The following is a 17,713-nucleotide window of genomic DNA, read 5'->3' as shown; positions in this document are numbered from 1 at the left end:
ACATGAGATGCTATAAAAAGCCAAATAACATTATGGACCACTTCTCTCTGCCTCATACGTAAAGATCTCAAATTACTTAACTCAGTAAAACAAATGGAGAAGCACTGAAGGCTGGATTCTACGTGAGCATACATCATAACATGCTAGAACTGACTGAGCAATATAAATGTACCTCAGATGGTTAAGGCTGACAATGACCTCTGAAGCACATCTGAAAAACAGAATTCTTCTGCTACCTATATTTACTCTGCTTCAGAACTAACACCTGCTTCAAGTTGTTGTTCATGGAATTGAATTCTTTTGTAAAGTAGTATATGCTCACCTGTGTTTGACCATTTTTTGATCATGGCAAAAATGGCTGAAGAATCTTGCATAGAACAAGTGCATGACAGCATGTTCTTTCCCTCCAATGTACAAATCCACAGGCATCCAGTAATCTGCCAACGCTTTGTTAAAAGGGCTGGAAGAAGGTGAAATGAGCATGTTAAAAAACCTGCTTTAACACAACTGCATAAATTAGACAGACCTACTGTAAGCATATGCATTGAAATGAATAACGTCAGGGAAAAACAGTGATTTGCTTTTTAAAATATAAAAAGAGAAAAGCTTATATAATAAAGGAGAAAGAAATCAAATTGGTGTTAATTTATGAAATTTACAAAAAACTGTTACAAAAAGACATTATTGACATTTTAACAAATACGATTTTCATATAAAATGAAGAGGAAAGAGTGTGGTGCTGATAGCACCAAGGCCATGGGTTTGAATCCCATATAGGGATGGCCACTCAGCTCAAAGGGTGAGCATGGTGCTGACACCACCAAGTCAAGTGTTAAGATCCCCTTACCAGTCATCTTTTTAGAAAAAAAAAAAAAGAAGAGGAAAACATACCAGCAAAAAAAGGTATCTCAGTACAATGCATATTAGAACATCTAGATTTATTTTACTTTTTACTATGATTAGATAATTGAGATTTTTAAGTGCTCACCAACAGAGGGCAATGTGGCATTTATAATGGAGATTAACATGCAGCTACTAAATGTTCATTTTAAAACAGAAATCTAGTCTTATTTTTTAAAGTAGCCTTAAAATATAGATAGTTCGCAAGAGCCTATATGGCTCACTGAATGCACTAAAGAATATTTAGGGTAAATTGTCATAAAATAGCCCAATAATTCTCTCTTATCTAATAGCTACTTTTTAATGAACGAAGATACTAAAAGAAAGGCTTCCTCACACTCCAGGGTCCTGGAGAGAAAAGGAAACTCTACTTCTCTCTATTTTTTGTTTGGGACCACTAGGGGAAGCGGCAGAGCTGGCCAGGGACAGATCTTTCCATTCCCAAGGTAGCACCCTCACTTGAGGTCAGTCTATCAAGTAACCCTTTGCCTTTGGAAGCTTTGTACTCCTCAGTTTCAAATATTTGTGAATTCTCCCCGACACCTCAAGGCACCTTTTTTTCCCAGCAGGGACTTGGCTGGCTCCAACCCTGAGGCTGGGAGCTAGAGCTTGTCGCTTCTGCCTGGCCAAGCATCACATACTGTGTCTCAATGTTGCCTGGGTTTTTCGCCCCAGTGACCATGCCAGAATTCTGGTAAAATTAAAAAACATTTTCTTCTTTTGTGAAAAATGGTTCCCTCAAGAAATTCAACTGCTAATCCAGGCAAAAGAAAAGAAAGAGAAGTGAAGGACGGTATTTAGCTCCAAAACAGGTTTGGGATAAATTACAGAGTGAAATGTTGAAAGTAGTGATGGCTGGGATTTATGATCTACCCAGGACAGCATCCTGTGAGAACTCAAGCTGGCGCTGAGTAGGACAGCAGCATGCTCTGAGGGAAATGAAGTGCTCTGCGGTCTTTGCAGATCGGCGGCTGTGCGGGTCTCAGGGTGCAGCTCGCACAGTCAGAGGTGTCACTGTGGTTTTGCCTCTGTCGTCTGTATGAAGGCTCTTCTGTGAAGGCAAATAGCCCGGCTCCCCTGGCATTCCAAGCCAGCTATTACTAAATGGAATGCACCTATGGCCCCTTCCAGAAGGAAGGCCCAGAAAAGGAGCCCCTCCATGGGTTAGACAGGGCCACCTAGGTGGGTCCCAGCTGTGGTAGGACCTCGCATCCTTTCTGCCTTTTGCGGGGTACTGTTTACTCAGGATCCCACTCATTTCTGAAATGAACTCAAATTACAGAAATGCAACATCGCAGGTCAGGATGTAGGGGGAGGGCAAGAGCACCCATCTCACCAGAAATATATCATTTTACCACCAATGAAGAATCGGGGCATTTTTATATGTAGACAACAGGGATCCAGAACATTTTTACCATGGACTAGAGCAATCTGGCAAGGTCCTTTTAAGCACAGTGCTTGTATTTTTTCCTGGGCTTCAGGATAGTTGTCTTTAGCTCTTATTCTCTCTCTTTGACTGGCTACCTACTGTTCACCTTCCCTTAATTTTTTTTCTTCTTTTTTTGTCAAAGAATCACATGAATATGGATGAAAACTTGAATAGTACTGAAAGGTTTATAATGAAAAACAGTGGTCTCCAGCCCCAATTTTTCCCTTCTTCCAAGGCCTGTCTCTTAGCTACTTTTAATTCTTTTGGCTGTTTCTCCTGGCAATTGTTAAAAAATACGTTTATACTCTTTATTGGTTTATCAGTTTGGGATATTATCCATTGACTGTACTTCTTAGTTCTCTCATACTCTCCACTTCCTACCTCCCTGTGTAGTTACACCATTACTTTCAGTTAAATAAATAACATTACATCTTTATAATTATATAAACGCAGTTTGTCACAAAGAGCACGTTACAATAGCATTTCCTTCCTTATTCTGTTGTTTTATTTGCCTCGTACTTGGGATTTACTTGGTTGTGGATAATCTAATTTAATAATTTAACATATTCCCTTTAAGAGAGCCTGTTTTGAGGAGCACAGTGACAAGCAGCAGCAGCAGCTCTTGGCTGCTGCATTTTTGGGTCCTCTCTTATGTTCACACCAGCCCATGCTCCCCCAGGCTGCTCAGGAGTCTAGAGGGAGGGGACTAGAGCAGAGCCATTTCTGCTGACCCGGCACTCTGCAATGGACAAGCTTTGCTCAGCGCTCCCCACCGGCCTGGTTGAGGCTTTCTCACGGCAGCACTGCAGTCCGAGGCTCTTCCATCTGCTCCCCCTCCTTCCCCTCCTCTTCCCACATCTGTCACACCTGCATCATGGTCTAAGGTTTCTCCCTGCCTCCTCCTGCTCCTCTCCCTTTTATCCTGCACAGGCATTCCCCCAATAAGTATCTTGCACATCTAATTCCGTCTTGGTGTTTGCTTCTTGAAGGACCCAAACTGATCCATGCTCAAAGACTTGGGCAGGGGCTTTACCTGTAAGGATTCTGAGGGTCAGTGTATCGGAAGTAGTACCAAGCAGAATCAACAAAAGTATCCATCGTGTCTGTCTCTCTCTTGGCTGCTCCCTTACACCTAAGAGATAAATGAAGTTCATCAATTGGCTTCTTTTAAAATTTTAATGCGATTTTCCACTAGCTTTTGAAAAAGATCTGACAATGAGTATGAATTTAAAATATCATAAGAAAAATGCCCCATCATGAAAAGACAATTCAGAGACAGCTCTCTTTAAGAATTGTACAGTACATGATGTTTTAAAGAAATTTACACACAAAAAATTTCAGTCTTCAACAATTTAAAGTCTTGTTCTCTATTTCTCTGAATTTAACCTGGTAGGAAATCTAACCACCCAAAAGAACAAGACAGGATTAAGAGTCTCTTTTGTGCATTAACTTCTATTTCAGGCATGTCAAAGTTGCCTTCAGCCAGTGACTATGATGTTTATGAAACAAATCAACACATGAAGAGAAGCTGAAAACTAAATGTAGTGAGATGTGCTGGAAATGAACTTGGGTTTGTTTTTTTTTTTCTGCTCTGGGGCGAGTGGTGCAGAAATCCACAAGGATAATCTGAGGAAGATAAATGACCTTGGAAGCCCCAAAGGCATTGGCGTGCTGCAGTCAGCTCACACCAGCTGTGAGAATCAGTTGTGAGCCTCTCTTCCCAACTCCATGACAAGTGACCTCAAGTTGGTAGCTTGAAATTAGCCCTGGTGGGAGTATGAACACCACAGAAACTGGCAAACATTACAAATCAGAACCCCCCTCCAGAGAGCTGGTTATGACACATTTACTGCCACACCACTGCCTATAGGTAAGCTCCTTACAGAAGGGGGTAGAGAGCCCCAGTGTTCAAGGCAGAGAATGAAGTGACATCCTTGGTGTGTGAAGGGTTTAAAAGAAAAAGCAATCCCTATCTGAGAGATGGAGATGCCCCAGAAGGACCAAGACCCACAAAGACCCAATTGCTACACTAATTTTTAAGAACATTATTAGAGTTGCAGGCCTGTGGGGCTGAAAGAACCAGATGCCAAAAGCCACACCATCTAGGAACTCAAGAGAGAGTTCCCTTAGTCAACTCTAGCACAGGAGAGGGCTTAGCCCCCTTGAAGACTTCTCAAGGCCTGGATCAGTGGCAGTACAGCACCCCTGTCTGATGGACAGAGGCAGCAATCAACAGAGACCCTGTGTGGCAGTTAGAAGCCACAGCAGGAACACATAGCTCAGACTCCAGGCCCTCCTTTCTGAGGTATGGAAGCAGGGCCAATCACCCCTTCAAATATTATATTTTGGATAGTGTAGGTCCTTGGGGATTCTTGGAGAGTTCGGTAAGGGGGGATAAGGAGTCCCAAGAGGAAACTGATGAATCTTCTGCTAAGTTAGCATGCAAGGGCTTGAGTCTGTTTTAAATTTAAAAATAAATGAAGGGCTACATTTACATCTTGCACTTGTGAAGCAGTTTATACTTGCTTTACAAATATTACCAAAGGAAACAGCCAACCCTCCACACCCTGCCCTTGCCCCCATGCCAGCTGATTAAATGGAACTGGCTAAGCAGAGAGCGTGGGAGCCCCAGATCTGGCAGGGCTCTGGGACTCTTAGGGGCATTTTAGTCAGGGGGCCGCCCATTGGGAACAGTGGTGGTTCCTAAGGGTAGGAGCTTGTCAGAGAGAGTCCTCAGGGAATCCTGTTTCCTACCACCCAGGGCTGCTACAAGAAATTGATCCCAACAGTGCATCTCTAAATTAAAACCAGGTCTTTTTATTTAGAGAGCAATCAACCAGAACACAGATACTATTTTGGGAAATAATTAGAAGATAAAGGTTACTTTTTCTCCCTTGCCTGATGTGTGCACTGGTACAAGTGAAGAAGAAAATGCAGGTATCGATTTATAGAAGGAATAACATCTGGCCAACAAACGCAATGCTGGTTTCCTTCTTAATGGTCCTGTTGGACTTGGAGAAAACTAACATGTTTTATTGCTGGTACTAAAAACTGGATGGTAAGGAAGAGGCTACCTGGAAAGTGAGAGGACAGATGATGGTGATGATGATAACATTATCAGTGTTTAGCTCCAATAGTAATAATATTGTACTGGTGAGCAGGCACTGAGTCAAATACTTCACAGGTATTATTTCATCTCCAGTAACCCTGGGGATTATGAGATAGATACTACTCATGTCCCCATTTTGCAGATGAGTAACTAGGGTTCAGAGAGGTAGAGAAACCCACCAAGGTCTTGTCTTGGAGCTCAATAATTAGGAATCCATATCTGTTGGACTCTGAGTCCTGTGGTCTGTTACCACTGTGCTGTCTGGGTTGGCCACACTGGTTCAGTGGCTCTCAGCCCTGGATGCTCATTAAGAGTTGACCAATACCAAGGTCTAGGCTCTATCCTCCAGGAATTCTGCAGCCAGGGCAGGAAAACTTATCCCTACCAACAAGGTTGCTGCTGCTGTGCTGTATGCAGGCCACTGTCTCTAGCAGGGAAGCCTTTAGTCACTGCTTATCAAGAAAGACAGTATGCTATTTTCCTCCTGGAGCCCACAGTTCTATCCTAAAATGGCCCAGGGCTTCCTAAAAGCTCCTTCTCAAATTTCAGAACCACCTGGTTGAGGACCTAGGAGGATTTCTGGCATGTCCCTGGGAGGGTGGTGGTCATGCTTCCATTTACTGAAACCCTGCTAGGTGCCATGTGCAGGATTATCTGTGTTAGTTCTAGTCTTCTGAATAGCACTTCAAGGGGGTTATGATAAGGGAATTGAAGCTCAGAGAGGTTAAGTGACTTTCCCAAGGCCAGACAGCTAGTTAGGAGGTAGAGCTAAGTCTTGAATCTATTATTGTCTGACTTGCCAGCCTGAGACTTTCAACTGTACTATGTGGCTACCTCATTACCAACCTAAGAACCAAGCTCTATACTGACAGAGGACTAAACTATCTTAAAACATCTTCATCATGATCTATAAAGCAAAGAAAAATATAAGGCAAAGAAAAATAGCTTCTCAATAAAAGGAAGAAGGAAAATAATGGAGCTTGATATCTGTTATTTATTTGTTTAATCAGCTGATATGGCATCATAAAAATCACACTAGAGGTGTGATAGTGAATTGACAGAAAAACAATCCCATTTCCAAAATGAGAAGAAAGGAAATACGATGCATCTCAGCATATTAAAGAATGAAGTCCCCTGAGCATACTCACTGTCTTAGCTGCTACTCTGCTACTTGTGATAAAATCACCACTGTTATCACAGTCACTCTATCGGAAAACCATAAGGCAGAGAAGAGAAAACATTTTCTCTCATCTCCAAGAAGCTCTTTGGAATATAAAATGGAAGATAGTGATCTTTTACAAAGCTCTGATGAAAAACTGCAGCTTTCCCATCAGTTGGATCAGATATTTCTGGCACAGATCTGAATTGACACCACTGCTTCCAACAGCTCAGAAGAGAGGGGAGGGAGCCTATCACAGTGGCTGGACCACAGATTCCAGACCTTCTCTCAAAGATCCCAAAAGACCTACGCTATTCTTTCCAGCCCACTGGAAGTCATGGAACAGAGTTAGCACCAGGACGGAGAAGGTTGTCTGAAACCCAGAGGAGGTTGTCTGAAACCCCAGAAGGTGCTGGGGCCACAGGCACCGTCACCGCCACTGTGGGGACGTGGCTCCTTACCTCGGGCAGGAGCAGTTCACCCACTCCGAAACCATGGCCAGTGGGGAGCCTCCCTTGCCAGTGAAAGCTGTGATGTTGGGCAAGGTCACGGGCAGGTCCTCCAGAGGCACAGGCACAGGGCCACAGGCTGGGCAGTGGACCATGGGGATTGGTGTGCCCCAGTACCGCTGCCGCGAGATCAGCCAGTCTTTCAGTTTCTCACTTGTCACATCTCCGCCCACTCTCTTCCCCTGGGCTTTCTGAGTCAGGGCTAGAAAAGCATCCTGCCGGGTCATACCTGTGAACTGAGAGAGAAGGGGGAGGGGGGGAGAGAGAGAGAGAGAGAGCGAGCTTGTTCCTCCCTGCAGAAGACAAGCTACCACCCCCATGCTACCACCCCATCTTGCCGTGCTTAGGTGTGGCTCTCCCATGGGACCAGCTCTGTGCAGGGCTGTGTTATGACTTTCATGAGCCCTAGGTGCTTTTGCCCTTTGTGGGTCCTTTCCTCCTTAAGATATTACAAATTACATTTTATGGTTGATATAAAAATAAACATAATTTTTGACCCTAAAAGTTCATTTTTTCCCCGATTTTAAAAGAAATTAAAACATTTTTGGGGGGTCTCTAAGAGTATTGTGGGTCCTAGGCACCATGTCTACTATGTCTAATGGGTAAGTTGGCCCTGGTTCTGTGGCTCTCCTTATCATTCATTGAAGCGCTGCAACACCTATAGAGATAATCAAATATCAGCATTTGGCTGCCAGTAAAGAACTGCATGATATGTATTTTTTAATGATTATTCCCTTGTTGGGGGGGAAAATATCCAGAAAGGAAAACTTCAATGTTATCTTTCAGCAGAAGGAATTCAGGAAAGCAGGGGAACAATTTGGAGCCTCAGCTTGAAGAACCAGACCACTTTTTTTATATTTAAATGCTCCCATTTTATAGACAGCAGGGCAGAACATTAATAGTACAAAAGGGAAATTCTTTCACCTGATGCTTTTCAGAGAGCCAAACTAATGATAGGCATGGAGGCAGTGTGGCTTGTTAACAACCCAGGTCGTCAATACCCTGGAACTGGGTCAGTGAAGGCATACTATGCCCTACTATGTGCTGGGCTTGTGCTAGGCATTAGGGGCACAAAGATAAATATGATCTGCCATATCTTCAGGGAGTTTCCAGTCATGAGGCATAAAGAATAAGAAAATACAGCTATGTTTACCAAAAGTAGCCCTATTCATGAATGGTCTGAAGTGTCTTCTGAAGTACAGAGCTCTCTACCAAGGAAGCACTTATACTCTGGGAAGACATTTTCTATGTCCTGCACTCCCTTGATCATATAGTTAGGATGCAAATTGTAACAAGTGCTCTTGAAAGTCTATCTTCTCCGTCTCTATCTTCTTCACTGTCTTTACATTCTAGAAGCTCCTGGATGAAAGCAGCTTTTCATATCCATTCTCCTTCCACTTGTTGAAGGAATTCCTTTATCTTAGATACTCAGCCTAGAGCCAGAACAGACCATCTGAAACTATCTGAAAGAAGCCAGGGAGAATAATTAATGCTCAGAGTCCTATATTAAGGAATAAGTGTTTCTCTGGGCTCTTCAGAAGCCTAATTTTGGCCATGGTGTCCTCTTTCTTGCCCTACAGAGGGTTAACTGGGGCTCCCTTATAGACACCAAGATTGGCCTGGCTCTGCTCCACCTCCAAGAAGCCTGCTCAAACAAGGTCTAAAAAAAGGTTTAAGGTTCAACATCTTTAAGCATGATTCATGTCTAGGGATGCAATTTATGAAGCAAAGACACAAACATGAGGTCAGAAAATGTCACCCCTTATAAGGGAAAAAACCTGGCCATTATCCCTTATTCTGTAGTTATATATAAAACATCCTATAGTCAAGTAGTCCCAAACCTGAAAAACCTTGATCTTCAGGTCTAATTGAATCAGGATCACTTAAGATGGGGCCAGTAAACACCTCCCAGGTGACTCAGAGACATGGCCAGGTGAGGAATCACTATGTTAAGCCTGTAGTTCCTAGAATCTGCTGCACATGAGAATAAGAATCACCTGGGTAGATCTGAACACTCTTGAAGTCTGATCTATGCCCTCACCACCAATAACCATTAAATCAGAATATCTGGGGTGGGACTCAAGCATCAGTATTTAAAAAAAACTTTCCAGGTATTTCTAATGTGCACCCAAGTTTAAGAAAGTGCTCTAAGTCAGTACTTTCAAACTTTAAAATGCATACAAATCACACATGGATCTTATTAGACTAGGGTGGGGTCTGAGATTCCACATTTCTAATAAGCGATGCCAATGCTGCTCGTCTGGATCAGACTTTGAGCAGCAAGGTTCTAAGCTGGTGATTCTCAAAATGTGATCTCTGGATCAGCAGCAGTATCAGCAGCACCTGAAAACTTGCTAGAAATGAAATTTTGGGGTCCCACCCAGAACTACTGAATCAGAAACTCTAGGGTGGGAGCCAGGCAATCTGGTTTAACAAGGCCACCAGGTGATTCTGATGTGTGCCCAAGGTTGAGAATCACTGCTCTAAGCCACTTCCCACATCTCTGTGCCATCCTTCACCCTATCTCTTCCACCATACCTTCTGGTTTACTTCAACAAAGAGGACTGGACTCAAATCCTACCAGACACACCATCTTCAAGTGCTACTGTTTCATGCTAGCAAGGGATTACATTGACCAAATAAACATGACTCAGAAATTCTCTGTTCATTTCTATAAATGAGTTAAACTTTAGGTGGAAATAAAGTCAGTAATGTGGAGAGAAGAGAAACCTTCTCTAGGAAGAACAGTCAATTTCAGTCACCTCTCTCAAGGAACCAGAGATACCTTGGCAAAAATAATTTTTCTCAAGCAGAAGATTCCCCAAATAAAGTTTAGTTACTTCAACACCATAGTATTCTAGCAATGGATTCAAATTAGAGTTGATAAACTTCTAGATCTTAAAGAAGAATATTATTTAGTTTTCACAGATGAAGAAATGAGGCTGCAAGACTGTTGTTAGGTGTTGGGATGGGTGAAGGGCAGGTTGTGATTTGCATCTGAAGGAAAGTGTCCCATCAAGCTCATATCAAGGTCATGATTTTAAAAGTAAGTTCTCAGGCCTATGTCATGGGGCACCAACCTCAGCAGAGCTGCTCAGTCTCTCTGTGCCATCCGGCAAAGTTTCAATGACCTCAGAGTAGGACAGGCCCAGGGTTTGGGCTAAGATGGCATCCTCTGAGCTGGTGCTGGGAATTCCTGTTCAGAGGGGAAGAAACACAAAACACCTCCTTCGCAAGTGACCAAATCACAAAATAACTGACAGCACTGACACTCAGCTTTAGCATCTTAAGGGAGACATCCCTCTTAGTTATAGAAGTTATAAAACCACATCACATTCATTGAGAAGATGGAACACAGCCTTCGAGAAACCCACCACCCAAACACAGCCAGATTACTATACACGTATTATTTCTTTTAAGCATTTTTCCTTTGCTTAGTTTCTTTTTTTAAGTAGCTGTAATCCTAAAATACACAATCTTGAGTGCTTTTTGCTGTTCAAACAGTAAATCACAAGAATATGGAGAGGCCTCTTTGAATTCCCTCAGTGACAGTGGCTTTCTCTTGAGAAGCAGGGCTGACTTCTCCAGCATTTCCTAGCACCCTAGAAAACCCACTCAGTAAGCTGAAGCCTGGCACTGTTTTGTTCCTGAAGGCAAAAAAAGTGCATTCTGAGTAGACATTTATTCTTCAACACACATATCTTCTTAAGGAGATGGAGCTGAGCATAAGTAAATCCCTCATCCACAGGGGCCAAGGCTTGTTGTTTCAGCTTCATCTATTTATAAAAACAGGTTTTTTTCAGTTGCTAGTTCTGTAAGGACAGAGTTTCTCAACCTTGGTACCTCTGACAGTATGGACTCTGTTGCAGGGGCTGTCCTGTGCATTGCAGAACATCGAACAGCATCCCCAGCCCTTACCAGGTAGCACTCCCAGAGTTATGACAAACAAAAATGCCTCCAAAATTGCCAAATATTTCCTGGTGGCAAAACTGCCCCTGGTTGAGAACACTCGCTATAGGGTTGTCTGTCAAAACTGCTGCCATGCTTGTATTACAATGCACCATGTGGAAACAGAGATATAAAACTAAGAGTGAGACACACAATGCTTAAGTCAGATCTCAGTGACCTCTCTGAATGTTGCCCTGAAAGGGTAGATTAATGTTTGGGAGACATGTTCTAAAGCTCTTCGGTATGATGGAAAGCTCTGTGATATGATGGAAAGTTCTAGAGCATTCTTGCTGAGATTATTGACAAAAAAGTATCTAAGGAAGTGAATAAATGTTGAGTGGACATGAAGGGCAAGGACAAATGGCAAGCAATATATATTACCAAAAGATGTTCATGGTCAAGAAGGGAAAACAGTCATTTACTACATTCCAAAGCATATGGTTTGGAGAAACTAGGAGTAATGTTCGAAAGGAGACACTGTGACCACAAAATTTATTTGGCCATATAAAGAATGCTCTGGGCCATGGTGTTGGTTATGTGAAACTCAGCAGAATGTGAACTATTTGTAACAATGCAGGTGGAATGGCAAAAAACCACTTTATTTCTGCTTCTGTTCTTTTTGGAGGGCAAGAAGCAATAATTTAGAAAATGCTAATTATGCAACTGTGGGAAACAGTGATAACAGAAAAACAATTTTTCATGCACACCTAAAAATTTGATTTTTTTTACTTCTGAACTCCTGATAATGTTTCAGTGATTTGACTTGAAACCGAACAAACAAATAAACAAACCCCCCAAAATCCACATCACTAAGAGCTTCCTTAATTGTTTGTCCCAGCTGGCTGTAGTAATAAATTTTACTAATTATAAAATGCAAAAAAATAATGGGAAGGAATTATTTCTTTAGACAATACACCTCTAGGTTTAAATGGTCAGAGGAGAATGACTTGAATGGCTTAATATCAGCTTTTTGCTTTGATGTTTCTTCAAACCCCTTCATCAAAAAGCTGATCTAAGCATTATGAAGAAAAATACGATTTTAACTTCTTCTGTGTGCTAGGAAATAGCGTGCACACAACTTTCTCAGTCTCTTTTTGGAGACTGGCTGGAATCCACAGTAGGAATGTTGATGAAGAGATGCATAGGTCTGTCTTCTAAGAAAGGAGATTTGGACAGGGTTGTTTAGGTTCTCAGACCTTTGTTCATTCTCAGACTTCCTGTTACATGACGAGAGTTTAGAATGCTCATGAATCAGTAAGGCTGCCAAGGATAACCAGTTTACAGTTCTAAATATGCCTTCAATTTTACTGCTTTTTCACAATCCTTTTCTCAAATACCTAAAGTTCACCTCCTCTGCAAAGCCTTCACCAAAAACCCAGCCCACCTCGATCATCAGCAGTTGCTGATGGTTCTATGAGTTTTGAAATTGGATTTTCATCTTAATTGTATTGTTCCTACATCATATGTACAAGTCTCACCAACCAACTTCCCAGCAAGATTCATGGGCCAGACATTTTTTATTATTCCCAATAGCAACCAGAAAGATGCAATATACTTAGGATGTTTTCAAAATGTAGTTCTTAAATAAGGGATGATTAAATGATGGGTATTCATCTTCACAAGTGGGCAAAACAGACCATGGAATCAATAGTCAGCTCTTTCAGTTGGCAGCAACTGGCAAGTATTTGGATTTTAAACCTGAAAAATATATTACCGTGATTATATTTTAACAGCTGCTTACCTATTTTTGAATCCAAAGAGCCTTCAAAGGCTTTGGCCACAATAACGACAGGGACCTCCTGCTGAGTGAGCATGTTCACAGCCATCACGGGGGTGAGGCAATCTGAAAATGAGAGAAAATATTCATGGATGCCAGTGACTGAGGCACCAACACCATCTGAATCCCAGAGGAGGCAAGGGAGACAGATAAGCACTAGACTGTCTGTGTTCTGTGCTAATTGTTAAAGAATCCATCCTTTGAGAGTATTAATAGATAATTCACACCAGTGGAAAATCAACAGATTAAACAAGCACATGAGAAATGTTCATCCATGCTCATAAGCAAAGAAGTGAAAAGAGCATTTGCTTTCCAGATGTGGAGTAAAGACATGCCCATTGCCGCCTTTCCCTTTTGAAAAAATACCTCGAATCTACAAAAGAATGGGAAACACAAAATCTATCTGTAGTGAAACTAGGAGACATCTGAAATTCCAAGCCATAACACTTAACGATGGAAACAGATGGGGAGCAGAAAAAGTCTGAGCAGAAAGATTTCCAGACACCATAAGCAAAATGTTTCCCTCCCATGTACCTTTTCCTTAGAAGATACTAGAGGATATGTTCCAGCAAAATGAAGGGGTAAATCAAGAAACAGACAGACATGGGATCCAGGAAACAGGGGATCTGACAAAGAAAAGGGTAAAGACATTCACAGAACAAAGACAGAGGGAAGTTCTAGGAGGACGGATGTGCAGCAGAGGCCTGGAGAGTGACCAGGTCAGATCTGAGCAGGACACTAGGAAGCATCTTCAGGAAAATAAGGAAACTGACAGATTATCTGGCAGGTTGGAATATGTAGAAAATTGTATTGAGAGGAGTTTCAAAGAGCTGTGGGGAGTGTTGGGAAGAATTAATCAGAAATTCAAGGAACACAAAGCAAATGAAAAAAAGTGAGGAAATTATGAACTTCTGGAAAAGCAAAAAGATATATAAAAAGGAAAACATAATCATGGCATACTTGGCTCAGTTGTGAATGACATTTATGTGGTCATAATAAAACAATATGGATTTATCTGAACATTGTGTCATCTTAAATGAAGTTTATTACAACTACTGCAAGCAGGGAGACAAGCCATACATGCACATAATATTTTCACTGAATATATGTAGGGTTGGAAATATAAGACCTAAACAAAGTCCCAAAGGAAGAAGAGATGAGAGTTCATAAACAAACCAGTAGTAAGTTCACTTGAATTTATTTACAACATAAGCAATCAACAACAGTTATAAGTTACGAACTCTTGCTATATACAACACTTACCATGTTTTATGACTTCATGTAATTATCTAAAATATATTTTACAAATCCCAAAATTAAAATAAGAATAGGAATTAGGATTTATATTTCAAAGGGGTAAAGACAGGCTCTGTAGGCATCTAGGCCAGCTCTTATCATCTTTCACTGTGAGTGTCAGAAAGCAAAGGATGGGGTGCAGTGGAGACAGAATGAAATGAAACCCAGACAGGTCTCCAAGGTTGAAGTTCAGCCAGCATCCACTGTACAGATACACCAGCTGGGAGACACCTGCTGCCCCAGCTGGCAGAGAGTAGATTTACTTTTCAAAGTGAAGACCCAAATTTTTGATCCCATATTGTCCATTCTCAAAGAAGAGATATATATTTGCGAATTCTGCAATTATGATATAATGTTATTAGGAGGCTGGAAGGTGAGGAATGGTGTAGTAAGAGTGAAAGTCAATAGGTAATGTCTAGAATTGGTGACTCGAGAGACAGCAGTACAAGCATATTACATAGACCTGAAGGTCTATGTCAGAGAAACAGCTTGTGGAACAGACTACCAGTTGATCCCTGTACTGCTTCCTCTTCTGATTCAGCAACAGAATATTCAGTTGGACAGATAGCTGCATAGCTAATGGCAGCACTGTTCAGCCTCCCTTGTAGCTATGGGGTGTGGCCATGGGGTATGTGCAGAAGCAACTGCCAGGTCATGCCATCAAAGGGAAGGAACATGCCTTTCTTCCTACACTTCTTACTACTGAAATTCAGATGAAGTGTAGAGCATCTTAGAAAACACAGATAAAACACCAAAGGCAAAAGCAACAGCAATAAAAAAAAAGATAAATTGAACTTCATCAAAATGAAAAACTTTTGTGCTTCAAAGGGCACCAACATCAAGGAGGTAAAAAGACAGCTCCCAGAACTGGAGACCATTTTTGTAAATCATATATTTGATAAGGAACTAGTATCTAGTCTATATAAAGAACTATTAAAATAATAAAAAGGCAGCATAATTAAAAAATGATCAAAGGACCTAAACAGATATTTCTTCAGTGAAGATATATAAGTGTCTAATAAGCACAGGAAAAGATGCTCAACATCATTAGCCATCAGGGAAACACAAGTCAAAACCACAATGAGGTGTCACTTGGCAATGAGATATTGCCAAGAATGTGGAAAATTAGAACTCTCATGAACTGCTGGTAGAAATGTGAAATGGAGAAGCCGCTTTGGAAAATAGTTTGGCAGCCTCAAATCGTTAAACAGTTACTATATGGCCCAGAAGTTCTACTCAAGGAAAGAAAACATATATCCATACAGAAATCTGTATAAAGGTTCACAGCAGCATTATTCATAATAGTAAAAAAGCGGAAATGACCCAAATGTCTATCAACTAATGAATAAATAAAATGTGTTATATCTATACAATGGAGTATTATTTGGAAATAAAAAGGAATGAAGTACTGTTACATGCTACAACACAGATGAACTTTGACAACATATCAGATGAAAGAAGCCAGACACAAAAGGACAAATATTGTATGATTCCATTTACATGAAATATCCAGAATAGGCAAACCTATGGAGACAGAAGTAGATTAGTGGTTTCCTAGAGTTGAGAATTAGGCAGGAAGGAAGCGATGGGGGTTACTGCTAGAGAGTCTGGGATTTTTGTGGGGGATGATAAAAATGTTCTAGAACTGACTGTGGTGATGGTTGTACAACTCTGTGAACATACTAAAATCTACTGAATTGTACACTTTAAATGGGCGAATTGTATGGTATGTGAATTACATCTCAATAAAGTAGTTACAAGAGAAAGTAATATGAAAAAAATGTACAGTACTGCATTAAAGGGCTGGATTCTTTAAAAATTCTACATAAAAGTCCTATTATGCCAGTTTTTCAATTAGGAAAATAAATATTTGCAGATTTGCAATGAATGCAACTTGCTTGCTGTATGTACCTGGTCAAAATCTATTTCTCAGGGAGAACGAAACTAGAATCTGAAGGTCCTGACCAGGTCTAGTGCTCTCCACACTTGTAATTTCTGTGGTGATGTGATATAGGAATCCAAGGAAATGACAGAGAAATCAGAAGTACTGAAGCATTTCACACAGAGGTTAGATGAGCGCTAAACACTTTAGTGATCACAAAGGAAACATTCCGGACACAAAGGTGCCCTCAGCTCTCCACCCACTGCAGAGAAGGCAGGTTTCTCATGTCCTCTGTTCCCCAAAGCAGTGCTCCATGCAACTAGTTCTCAGGGACATTCTGCGGAAACAGGGTTCTGTGGTTGAGTGAGTGTGACAACTGTTGCATATGACTTCCTCTCCTAGACAGACGCGGCTCACGTCAGCACAGAAAAGACTCTGAGAAGTCCAGAGCAAGGAAACCTGTTTATTTTTGTTTATTCCAGCTTTTTTGAACCCAGAAGCTTTCCCCTCCATATAACATCTATTAAACATGTGCTGAAAAAATACTACTAGAAATAGTTCAGTTAAAATCCAAAGTATCACCCCAGGATTGTGGATCTGCTCCTCACCCCGTTGTCCCGCCCCCATGCTGATACTGTGGAAACAAAACAATAGTGAGCAATTAATTATTTAATGTTCTGTGGCTTCCAGAGAGGCTCTTGTGCTCTAATGTGTCTCTAATGTGTCAATAACAACAGGATTCTAAGTTACCCTTTACAGAGACCTCATTTAACCCTTTTGGCAAAAAATGCATTGTGTAGACTGCTGGTGACTCAGAGCTGAAAGTGTGGTTCCAAAGCCTCAGGGTTTGAATATTTTAATATTAGAAATGCAAGAACAGACTCCAGAAAAAGACAGAAAAGCTTCTAGAACTCTGATAACATTTCCTTATTGATGGTTTTTATGGTTTCTAGTTCCTACCAAGTCAGAGCTTACATAATTTGACTTAAGACAAGAGTTGGTCAGTTGAGAAAAGGAGGCAACATCAATGATTATGGAAATAAACTAAATCTCAAGAACTCTAGGGAAGCACCTTACTTTTTTCTCTCTCTCTTAAAGGAATCTGTGCCAAATTATAGGTTGCTAAGCAAAAAGCAGGACATTTAGTCAATAACCTCAGCAACTCAGCAGGCTAGGCCAGAAATCATGAAATCATCGAAGAATCCGCAGTCCTTGCTGCCTTCCAGGTACCTCTAGAGTTTCTCCCTCCTCTTCACTATGACTCCCGCTGTTCTCAGGTCCTCAGCTCTTCCCATAACTAAGGGGATAAGCTGGTTCGTCTGACTTCACCCTACCTTTGAGCATCACCTTGGCCCTGTGTGTCACTCTTTCCTCAGAGCCCTTCAGCGCTCCTTCTCTGCTCATGACACCCCAAGACCCCCTTACCTGACAGCCCCACTGCTTGCTCTGCTGAGCAAGGCTAAATACAAAAGACATGTGACTTTCCTTAAGTCATACAGATGGATCTGGAACCAGAACCTTGGTCATCTGGTGCCAAATCAGGAGCTGATATGTAGAAATCAACTTAGCAACAGCAGGAATTTATGTTTGAGAATTTAAAGTCCTGCAAATGATACTTGCAAATGATTGATTCAGTCACAATTGTGTGCTGCCATGAGCCTCAGTGGTCACTGCTTTAACACTAGTCACCCTAAAATCCTGACA

The 17,713-nt window shown here is 41.4% G+C and overlaps 1 protein-coding gene across 1 annotated transcript in view; it reads right to left on the bottom strand.

Moving 5' to 3' along the window:
* The window catches only part of LARS2 (leucyl-tRNA synthetase 2, mitochondrial), a 172,685-nt gene that overhangs the window by 46,547 nt on the left and 108,425 nt on the right, over positions 1-17,713 (bottom strand). Inside the window, exons 10-14 of the mRNA XM_063113936.1 lie at positions 12,796-12,897; positions 10,187-10,302; positions 7,059-7,342; positions 3,363-3,461; positions 323-460 (exon numbers count right to left, since the gene is read on the bottom strand). Of these exons, the coding sequence (XP_062970006.1) occupies positions 323-460; positions 3,363-3,461; positions 7,059-7,342; positions 10,187-10,302; positions 12,796-12,897 (739 nt within the window). The remainder of the gene's footprint in view (positions 1-322; positions 461-3,362; positions 3,462-7,058; positions 7,343-10,186; positions 10,303-12,795; positions 12,898-17,713) is intronic.

The sequence above is a fragment of the Cynocephalus volans genome, chromosome 11 (assembly GCF_027409185.1).
Source record: "Cynocephalus volans isolate mCynVol1 chromosome 11, mCynVol1.pri, whole genome shotgun sequence".
In the NCBI taxonomy this organism is placed as follows: domain Eukaryota; kingdom Metazoa; phylum Chordata; class Mammalia; order Dermoptera; family Cynocephalidae; genus Cynocephalus; species Cynocephalus volans.
Note: the sequence above shows the minus strand (reverse complement) of the source record. Positions and strands in the feature narration are given on the sequence as shown.